The sequence below is a fragment of the Cynara cardunculus genome (genome assembly GCF_001531365.2).
Source record: "Cynara cardunculus var. scolymus isolate 2C chromosome LG 11, CcrdV1, whole genome shotgun sequence".
In the NCBI taxonomy this organism is placed as follows: Eukaryota; Viridiplantae; Streptophyta; class Magnoliopsida; order Asterales; family Asteraceae; genus Cynara; species Cynara cardunculus.
The window spans coordinates 7,457,401-7,467,793 of NC_037538.1; the positions used below are offsets into that span (position 1 = coordinate 7,457,401).

A 10,393-nucleotide genomic window follows, 5' to 3' on the forward strand; every position below is an offset into this window, starting at 1 on the left:
AACAGAACTATTAAGAGATTAACTTATTAATCATTAGTAAAATTTAAAATTTATTAATATTTGTTTATACTCAATATAATTAAATATAATTAATATTAATGAGAATTATAATTATAAAAAGTGATAAAAAGCTTTTTATAAACTATTCCAACTAGTATATCCATACGATGTGTTTAGTATATTATACAACATTCTTTAACTTATAATTTACATTCGAACAACTTATTAAAACATTTGAATTTTATAGGGTTAAATGCATTAAATAACAACTTACTTTTATAAAAAAAATTATTATAAGATTTTACTTTCATTTTTCTTTATTACATCAATGTACTTTCAAATTAATTTTTATTAGGTATCGTGCTTTGAAAAATCTACCAATTATAGCAATGATTAACCTAATACGTTTAAACCGGTAAACCCTTTTATTTTTTTACTTGCTTGGCTTCAATGAGATGATCTAGACGACACATCATTTTGATGACATAACTAAAATTAAAAAAGAAATAAACTTATTTTCAATTATTTTAATGATTTTCATTTTTCATTGATAAGATTTAAAAACATTTATTATTTTTTTGACTTTTTCTTATTAAATTGCATGCAAATTAAATATTCAAATGTAAGATATTTCTTAAATAAATATGGTATATTGTTTTCGATATAATTATTTTGTTTGTAAAAAAATATAACCTTTTGTATTTTATTTTGTTCAAAAAAATACATATCCTTTAAAGTTTTTTAATATGTTAGCGAGACAAATTGTAATCTATAATTTTTTTGATATTGTTATACTAAAAAATAATTCAAAAAAAACTAATTAATATAATATATTTATATTTATATGTCAAGTAAATTTTTTTAAACAAAGTATGATATATTCTTTAAAAAATAATTTTTTTTGGTAAAAAAAAGTAACAATTTTTATTTTCTTTTTTCAAAAATACATACTTTTTAAAAATGTTAGTGAGATAAATTGTGTTCTACTAATTTTATTAATATTGGTATATTAATGAATAATTTAAAATTGTTCTAATTTATTTAATATATTTATTAAATAATATGTAAAATGTCTAAATAATAAACTATTAAAATTACAAGTACAATTTTGTAATAATAACTAGTAGATGCTATAATAAAATAATTTTGAAAATACAATATTTTAATAAGAAATATCATATCAGTTATAGTAGCGTGAACAACCTCCTTGAACAATGAGGTGACATAGAAACATGTTATAATAGGTAAATTTAAATCAAAAAATTACTCAATGCTATAGTAAGTAAATTTTTCAAAGTACAATATTTTAATAAAAAATAATTTCAAAGTACATTTTAAAATATAAAAAACTGGAATTACAATCTTATAATAAGAAATTTTATTAAAATAGGTTACTATTTTGTACATTTTACCCAATTTTATAAAACTAGCTTAAAATCAAATGATAACCATGTTCATTGTTTAAATCAACTAATAATTTAACACTCGTACTTTTTCAAAACCACACAAATTCATTAAATAAAATCGATTAGAGATGTGGAAAAAACTGAGGTAAAGTTTTTAGAAACTATTAGAGAACGTATCGTATTTGTATAGTTGGATATAAAGAAGGCAAAAAAGAACAAAAGCAAATCGACTAAAAATGGCATGAACCTATCGTAATTTGTATAGTTCGATATAGAGACGGCAAGCGTTGATCTAAGTTGCAGCGGAGTTGGATGTCGACTTGTTTATTCTCCTTTTCTGCCTCGGCTTCACTGCATCTTTCAACGTCTTTGATTCATCTGTTTGTAATCCTATTTTCTTTGCTTCTTGAAATGAGTTGGTATCGGAAGATCGTTGGCTAGATTTGGCCACATCAGCTTTCACTTGTCTCGATGATTTTATGTGCTTGTCGGGAGGTGCAGTTACTGCACACCGTCAAATAGAATGTCAGGCTAAATCAAAACCAAACCCCGTATGTCCCACTTAGAAGTACGATTCAGGGTGGGATGAATGCAAATCTGACTTCTGCCCCAAAGAGTAGAGCCAAATCGAGGGAAAGTACAATAATTAATAAAATTGGTATTTGTGGTGTTATTTTTGGTGAGTTTTTGGTTTCAGGTTGTTCAAGCACATCTGGTATGTCCCACTTATAAGTAGGGTCTGAGACTGGGATGGATGTAGACCTGACCTCTGCCCCAAAGAGCAGAGCCAAATTATGGGGAAGTAGAGTGATGAATAAAATGGGTATTTGCGGTGTTATTTTTGGTGGGTTATTGGTTTCAGGTTGTTCGGGTCTCGCATGTGGTCTAAGTTAGGTAATGGTTCTTAGTTACAAAAGGTTATGAAATAACATACCACGAGAAGCTAAAGATGCTTTTAATGCGTCACCATCAACTCCCCTCGAATATGGATCCCTGAAAAATGGAAAAACAATAATGAAACTTAAATTCCGATGAACTTTCAAATTCTGAGAGACGAGAATGTTAGAGTTCCACATCGACTAAACTTGAACAGTTTTTCTTTAATATATGTTTGGATCCTCTTCTCAACTCTTTTGGAGAGTAATCTAAGGGGGCTACGCATATTCTAACATGGTATCAGGACTAGGGTCAACCATATGGGACATCTTTGCCCGACTCAACACTCGGGACATCTTTGCCCATCTAGGCTCCGTTGGAGGGGTCATGTTAGAGTCTCACATCGGCTAGACTTGGACACTTTCTCTTTGATGTATGTTGGAACCCCTGTCTCCCTAAAAGGGCTCTTCTGGAGAGTAATCTAATGGGGTTCCACGTGTTTTCACAGAGAGTATATAGAAATGTAATCAAATTCTGACATTTATCCGAGGGGACTATAAAAGAATCCGGTGACTAATGAGGTCGTCGGAATCTGGTTTTTTCTATTTTAGATTGTACTTAAACAGTTGTAACAAAAATAGACATGTTTCTTCATGGCAACCAGATATAGATTCTTGACATGCGCTGTTTGGCAAACCAGCTTATACAGGTATACCCAGCTAACTTAGCTAATCGTTGATAAGCTAGATGTTGGCGATAGATGAACTAGTCATGTTTGCTAGAAAACTAACAGATAAGCTAGATGACATCGTAAAATGACATTAAAAATTAGTGGGAAAAATATAAGGAGTATGTTGGAAAAAAGAAGTGGCAAAAAACCCATGGAGTTGATTGAGACGCTACCTATTAGGGTTAAACCAAACGGAGCATTTTCAAAAAGCTTAAAAAATAAGCTAGCTTATGGTTATCAAACATGGGCTTTTCAATGGTGGGTTGGGTTCCGGTGAAAAGGAGAGTTAAAGTGAGAAAGGTAAGAAGGGATCTCTACCCTTGGATGCACATTAGGATGAGATGCACCACATCAATCCACATATCAAGCACGATTCATGGGTGGGTTTGAGATTAAAGGTGAATAAGGGTCCAGATCCCTTCTTACACTTCTCACCTTAACTCTCCATCTCATACGATCCTTCGCCTTTCAATGGTTTGCATTTTACAAAACCAAGCTCACCAATTTAAGCGAACAAGAAACCTCGTCAAGATCAAGCAATTATAACTTTTTTTAACATGAAAAAATTCAAATATTGGCCAAAGATCCAAAAACGAAATTCCAAAATTTCAAATGGAAGCCATACCAACTTGCAGGCCGACCACTAAAGCCTTTAGCAGTGGTGTTTTTCTTGTTTGTTTCATCACGTTCATTTGATTGGCTGCCAATTTCCATGTTGCTATGACCGGCAGTAGATACGTCGGACCCCAATGTTAATCTTTCCATATGATACTTTGCCACATCAATGGAACCCTGTTCATCAGGCAAAGGATCATGACGTTTAATTTTCCGTAATGATCTTTGTGTATTATACGCTTCAACCTGAAAATATATTGCAAATAGATCAGTGATGGAAAGATAATGTGAGATTTTATAAGATGAACACACTTCAAGTTGGGCAGTACCATGTGAATTACCAGCTCTGAGACCATTATTTATCATATTAGTATTCTAGTAATCATCTTACAATACAAAAAGATTACACAAATATGGCAGCAGAACATATAATTCATTTATTTAGCTCAATAATAAGGCATAAGAATGAAAATAAGAGTGCCACGAGTTACCAATAAGTATCATAGATTGGAACAACTCCCTTCTCTCACAAGAGAACGATACAATGATAGCAATTAGATTGTAGACCCGAGTCTGGGCAACACATAGGCCAAATTTGGCCTCTGATACTCCTCCCAGTATGGTAATTGAATAAACAATATAGACCCTCAATAGAAAAAGGTTAAATACACACAATATCAGCATAGTTTAGGCAATTCCCATTTTAGACATTCTTTTTCATCCATTTAGGCGACATATTTAAATTTCTGAAATGGAAACATTAAAACATGTTGCTGTTTTGAGTGAAATGTGGAAAGTACATTGCCTAAAATTGATAGAAATGAAAGTACGTTGGTATTCTGCATGGAAAAAAGTACATTGCGTGAAATGAGAATTGGCATGAAACATGAAACCTATTAGTCCGAAAGCGCCGTGGATTGGCAGGAATTGATTGAAACTTTAGCATGGGCTCATGAACGCACACCTTTGGCCAATGTATGTTGCTATTTTGTACAATTAACCCTACAGAAAAAAGAGAAAACGGACCAAACTCTAAAGCCACTTGCGCTATTTTAACCTTTCTCCACATCTAAATAATGCATTCACCCTATTCTCTCCATCCCAAAAATAAATCATGTTTGACTTGACATATAATTTAATAAAGATGTTTGACTATCGGTCTAATGTGGACCATATCAAAATGAAAAGAAGGGAAACTTGTGGAACGAAAATTGAATTTACTGTGCAATAAACCCCTCTGGCCGAAGGCTAGTGGTAGGTGGTCCCCGAGGAATCGAAGAATTACAGATGAATTTACAATCTCGACATAAGCCAAGAGGCAGATCTTGTGTGAATCCTATTTCAATGGGAACTTAGGAATTCGTTGGGCCCCTTGGGAACAGGCCTTCCAATTTATAATTTTGCTTTCTCCAAAATGCAGTTATATAAGCTATCACTTTTGCATCTCTCCTTTCACGAGGGAGCCAGGACAATATAGACAGGAATATTTTGAGATTGGACCCTCTAATTCTATCGTTCAGAAGCCTCAGGACCGTATCAATGAGGGTACAAAGACTTCTAATACATAAATTCAAATTATAAGGCATTTGAAAGCCCATGTATCTGAGCATGATGAGCCGAAGTTACAGCAGCTCCAGATGAAAGGCGACAAGGAAGGCTACCCCTGGGTAAAAGTACCCATGACCAATATTATCTTGAAGCTTCCTTCGTAACTCCCAGAACTTCTCCGAATTGGTTGAGGAAAAGGAAAGCCCAGCGACCAAGCACTCCCGCCCTTATTGGGCACTAGGCCCAATGTAACTCGGATCGCTTAGCCATGCTTCGTAATTGGAAAGAAAACAGCAGTTGCAGCTGCAACACGAGCTCAATATGCAACAGGAATCCAAGGTCGCTAATTTCAAGTAATGATTATTGATAGGCACAAAAATAATCTTGAACTAAAAACTTGCTAGAGAAGTGCTCAAGAATAAAAGGAGAAATTCCATGAATAAATTAATTATTAGAATAAATATAGTCACAAAGAAAAAATGCTTCAAACCCATTCTCAAAAATATTTTATTCCTACTTTACTGAATAGGTGGCGCCAGCATACATAAGGACACCAGGAAACTGCTTGAGAAATAAAAGCAGTTCTTTCAAAACCCAAACAAACTGCAACTGGTAAAAATTGTATGGCGTGCCATTGTGTTCCATGCAGAATTGTAGAAGCACTCAAACAATGGCAAGATATTGTTGAACAAATAAATGGGAGATACAATAAACAAGAATACTTGAGATACAAGTGGTTCGGCCAAGGAATAAACTTTGAGTATTAACAGTGGCTGGCTTTAAAAGATCACCGTAGCAATTTGCAGCCTAATATTTCGACAACATCTGGTTTTATTTATAAAAATCAACACCACAATAATAGAAGTTGGTAATTCAAGAAATTATAATACAGAAAATAACTGTGAACATAGCGACAATCTATCAATCACCAAATAACTACTTACTCAATAACTTCATATTTACTGATATCCACAACAAAGTGCCCTAGTCCCTCAGTCAAATATGGATCGAGATTTATAAGCTATGTTCTCTTTATTAGAAAATTGCAAGTATCATGTTGTTGGTAAACTTATGTCCAATCATTTCAATATATCTTCACATCAAGATCAACAATATTTAACATGTTTACAGATAAACACATCTCCGAAAAACCAGCATAGAAGCATGCAATGGCTCATTAATACTCAAGTATAACGATTAACGGAGAAAAGACTCACAGCATTCTTTATCTTGCTTGTTATATCACCTGCCTTCACAGAAGCAATGCGTAAACACTGCATTATAACACTCTGCAGGACTCCATCACCCCCAGCTTTCTGAATAGCACAAATATCACCATTTGTATTAAGTGTAGCCGTCATTGATCCTCCCATCACAGCCTCTTCATAGTGGGTTGGGTCAATCACCTAACAACGCCAAATAAATTAGAAGATTCAAGAGCCAAAAGCAATGCTTGTAGATACTCTCATCCATGCTATTACATGACAGAATAGTGTTTAGAATTCAATTTGCATACCACGTTGTTTTCTTTACCAATAAACCCAAATGTTACTGCCACCGGAAGATGGTGAATGATCAAAGGAAGTGGCTCCCACAGCTGTTCAATGCACACATGACAATTTAGTTAAGAAAAGACGGTTACTTGAAAGCAAGACCTATCATCAAGAATGAGGCACTTCTTAACAGCTATATAGTTTGGAAAGCTTTATTTTACATGAGATAACGGTATTGGCTGAAACAATGTGCTCTTAAAGACTGAGCCACGATCACTAACCTTAGACAGAATATAATGATACTAATATAAGTTACTTCATCCTTCAGAAAGAAAAAAACAAATTTATTATCTTTATATCATAAGGATAGTGTAACAATATATATGCTAAATTCAATTTATTGAATATGAAAAAAGAAATTCAAACGGGCTAGAGAAAGGCTTCACAGACCTTTCCAAAGGTGTAACAACCCATTCCACTTGAATGGAAGTAGATATGTGAGCTCCTTAAAAGCTCAAAGTTGTGGGATACCAATAGCTTCCACCATAGATTGAAGTTGATTTAGAGGTTATTGGGTCTGCCTGCTTGGGACTTGGGACGCTACAAAAGGGCTAATCTGACATACAAATATATTTAAACATGGACAATGGCAGAGCCACGTTAGCAGCAGAAGGTGCATGTGCTCCTCCTGAGATTTAACTTTGTTTTTAATATTTCAAATATGTATTTCATCTCTGCCTCTCACATAACTGTTGCTGTGGTTTTTATGCTTCAACCATTTGCATTTACATTTCCATTTAATTGGGGACCACATAGGATTAAAATATGTATTTCATCTCCAAACAGAAATTGTTTGATGCTTCTAAAGAAACGTTTTGGTGAAGTAGCATTTTTAAGGGTCGTTTATCAACCATTAACTGGGTAGGTGTTTACCGCGCAAAAGTTATCACCCTCACTTACCTTACCTAGTAAGATTGTCTGCCATCAAAATGACATAAGGTTGTGGTAAGCGTCTTTTATAACCACTAACCCGGTAAGAGTCACCACCCTTACTTACCGGTTAAGCGTCACCACCCCCACTTATCGAGTAAGATTCTGTTTTTGTCATTGTTCTTACCAAGTAATCATTCTTTGTCATGCTCATTCAATAAGGTAAGTGATCCAATAAGCGCTTAGTTAGTTAGCATTTGGTAAACGGCCCTTTAATGAGGTTAAAACCATATGGTTCCAAACAAATGGTAGAACTCAAGCGCTCTTCGAGTTGATGGATTGTATGCAATTGATGCTCCCCTAGTTCTCAATCCTGGCACCGCCCCTGGACATGGAAAAACCGTAGGTTCCACAAAATCTTTAGGTGCCACACTATATAGCTTCAGCAACCAGGTGATATTTCAGAAGCTTGCAAAATTTCAGTTTCATGAGAGGCCTAGGTAAGGGGCAAAGGCAATGAGAAAAGCAGATTAATGTTGACTATAAAATCAACCAATACTAAGACTCTGTTAGTAAGGATGCAGAGGGAAGCTTACATCAGGTGGATTTACTATTACTTCTTGACCATCTTCTCCTCCAAATGTACATTCAGGCCTCCTGAATGTAGAAAGAGCAGCCAAAGCAGCAATATTGGCAGCATCAACAAGATTTCTGGTTTAACAAAGATAAAATGCTCAAAGAACAGTCAGTAGCTATAAAAATTTACGAGCACATAGATATGTATGGCTTTTTACAGCTTACCCCCCATTATCTATAATGTGAAGGTCAATCCGGATGGACCATACCAACTTCCCTGCAACGACACAAAGTGATTCTGTGTCTATGGCCCTGCTTTCCCTGCAAGATATATCTCATCATATAGATGCACTAGGAGTGATTCTCTATCCATTTTCAAAGATATTCAAGGAGTAATCTCGCAAATATGCTAAGAAGAAACAGGTAATGGCAGTGTTTCCCCCTTTTTGCTTCAAAGAAAGTTCAAGGATTTCATAAGATGAAAAGCTCACTAGTCACAATATATAAAATTAAATCACAACTATATAAAACATTAACCACATCTTGAAAAAGTGAAAAGTACATGGAAAAGAAAGTTAAAATGTTATGTGGAACAAACAATTTTTTATAATGCTGAAATTAAAAAAGTTGTGTAGACAAATAAATGGTAAATTGCATGAAAATACAATGTAATTTGGTCCGATTCCTATTTTATACAACATGTTTTCAAAATCTTCATTTTGATACTTGCTTGACATCAAAGAATACATGAAAATGCAACTGTACTTTGGTTTGATTCCTATTTTGTGTACCGTATCTCGGTCTGAATGTATGACTTATGAGGTACCTAAATATAAGTTTTGGAAGTAAGTTACATAATATAGAAGTCAGACCACAGTATGCAATTTGCCCACAAACAAATGGATACCTCAAACCACGATCTACAATTTGTCCCAGCTCAACAGCAGTTTCTCCAGGACGACCTGCCTCAAATGAAGGATCAGCCATAGGCGAGAACTCGATGTAAATCGCAAATGTCCCTTCAGTCGGCCTATCTCTATAAGGTTGAATTAGTTGGGCCGAAACAAAACCAATAACTTGAGTATGTCCAAGCTGCACCTCTGATGAACCATCTTCGCTGCACTTTTAAACCAATGTTAAGGAGCTATTCATCGTTTAAGTTTCTAACAAGTAATGTCTCATTACGAGGCGAAAACTCCAATAGCAAGCAACCAAGAAACAGAAAATTAGGCTTTTGTTACCTGCCAAACCTGATAGTTAGGTTTCTATAGTCAAAAGGGCGCCGACCATCAACCCTAATGTCTGAAAGTAACGCACTCTCAATGAATTTCTTTTCATTTACTGTCATTATTAAGGAATTAGCTTGCCTCTGATCCATTTTCTACCTGCATTTCATGTACTGATTTATAGTGATCCGTAAAACATAATGGTAGTGATATTGTCAGATTACAATTTGTTTCCCAAATTTGTAAAAAGATTCGAAACTTACCACCTAGAGGCGAACAGATAGCATTCAAACCAAAAACATGATGGTATACGATCCAAATAACTTCGCATTCACAGTGATGTTCTATGTTCAATTCTACCAAGCCCCCTACCCAATAACCATCCATAATAAGACATTTTAACCAATTAAACTACATAAAACTCATAAATACCTATAAGAGAACGCTGAAGCAAATTTCATCCTATGACTACACAATCTGATTATGCATCCCTTGCGCAGTTCAGTAGGCATTACACAGACAGAGAAAAAGAAAAGTCGAACAGGTAAAATGAAAATTGAAAAATCAACCGGACTCGCCTGTAGCCGTAGTGGTCTACGCCGCCGGTAGCCGTCACAATAGTGGCGACGACGGTGCCTCTCCGTGTGATCGCAAGTTGGGGAAGAGGGTTTTCCAGGAGGTTTTTGGCCCCAAGTTGTTCACAGTGCAATGGAAATTACAATTTACAACATTGATCGTTACCAAATTACCAAAATAACCCTGTATACTCGATAGATAATGGGGGTGCTAATGGCACCCCTTATAGGGGTGTGTTGATTGTGTTGGGAATTGTGTTGAGTTTAAAATTTAGAAAATATCAAATCAATTTTAAAAATATATTATATTTAATTATTATTAGTATTTAATATATATATATATATATCAATTAATTAAGTTATATTATATAATTATATATATAATCTTTATATACTTTACATATATTATATAATATTT

The 10,393-nt window shown here is 34.5% G+C and overlaps 1 protein-coding gene across 5 annotated transcripts; it reads right to left on the reverse strand.

Moving 5' to 3' along the window:
* Positions 1-1,538: 1,538 nt before the first annotated feature.
* On the reverse strand, positions 1,539-10,089 carry LOC112522033 (exosome complex component RRP45A-like). 5 transcript variants are annotated; one of them, XM_025131092.1, is made up of 10 exons: positions 9,979-10,089; positions 9,425-9,559; positions 9,082-9,291; positions 8,400-8,495; positions 8,195-8,309; positions 6,692-6,772; positions 6,393-6,581; positions 3,638-3,873; positions 2,341-2,399; positions 1,539-1,910 (listed from the first exon to the last, which is right to left on the reverse strand). In XM_025131092.1, exons 2-10 carry the CDS (start codon positions 9,550-9,552, stop codon positions 1,699-1,701), a joined length of 1,326 nt encoding a protein of 441 aa, XP_024986860.1. In that variant the 5' UTR covers positions 9,553-9,559; positions 9,979-10,089; the 3' UTR covers positions 1,539-1,698. The 5 variants fall into 5 exon arrangements, with proteins under 5 accessions (XP_024986860.1, XP_024986861.1, XP_024986856.1 ...); XM_025131093.1 differs by having other exon boundaries at positions 3,638-3,804; positions 9,416-9,559; XM_025131088.1 differs by having other exon boundaries at positions 9,416-9,559.
* Between the last annotated feature and the right edge of the window lie 304 nt (positions 10,090-10,393).

Excerpts from the sequence above, each read along its gene's own strand:
- LOC112522033 (XM_025131088.1), bottom strand. The coding sequence starts at position 9,552 with ATGGATCAGAGGCAAGCTAATTCCTTAATAATGACAGTAAATGAAAAG. Across the intron at positions 8,310-8,399 it reads CACATTATAGATAATGGGGG|AAATCTTGTTGATGCTGCCA; the intron begins GTAAGCTGTAAA and ends TTGTTAAACCAG. Across the intron at positions 1,911-2,340 it reads AGCATCTTTAGCTTCTCGTG|TAACTGCACCTCCCGACAAG; the intron begins GTATGTTATTTC and ends GACGGTGTGCAG.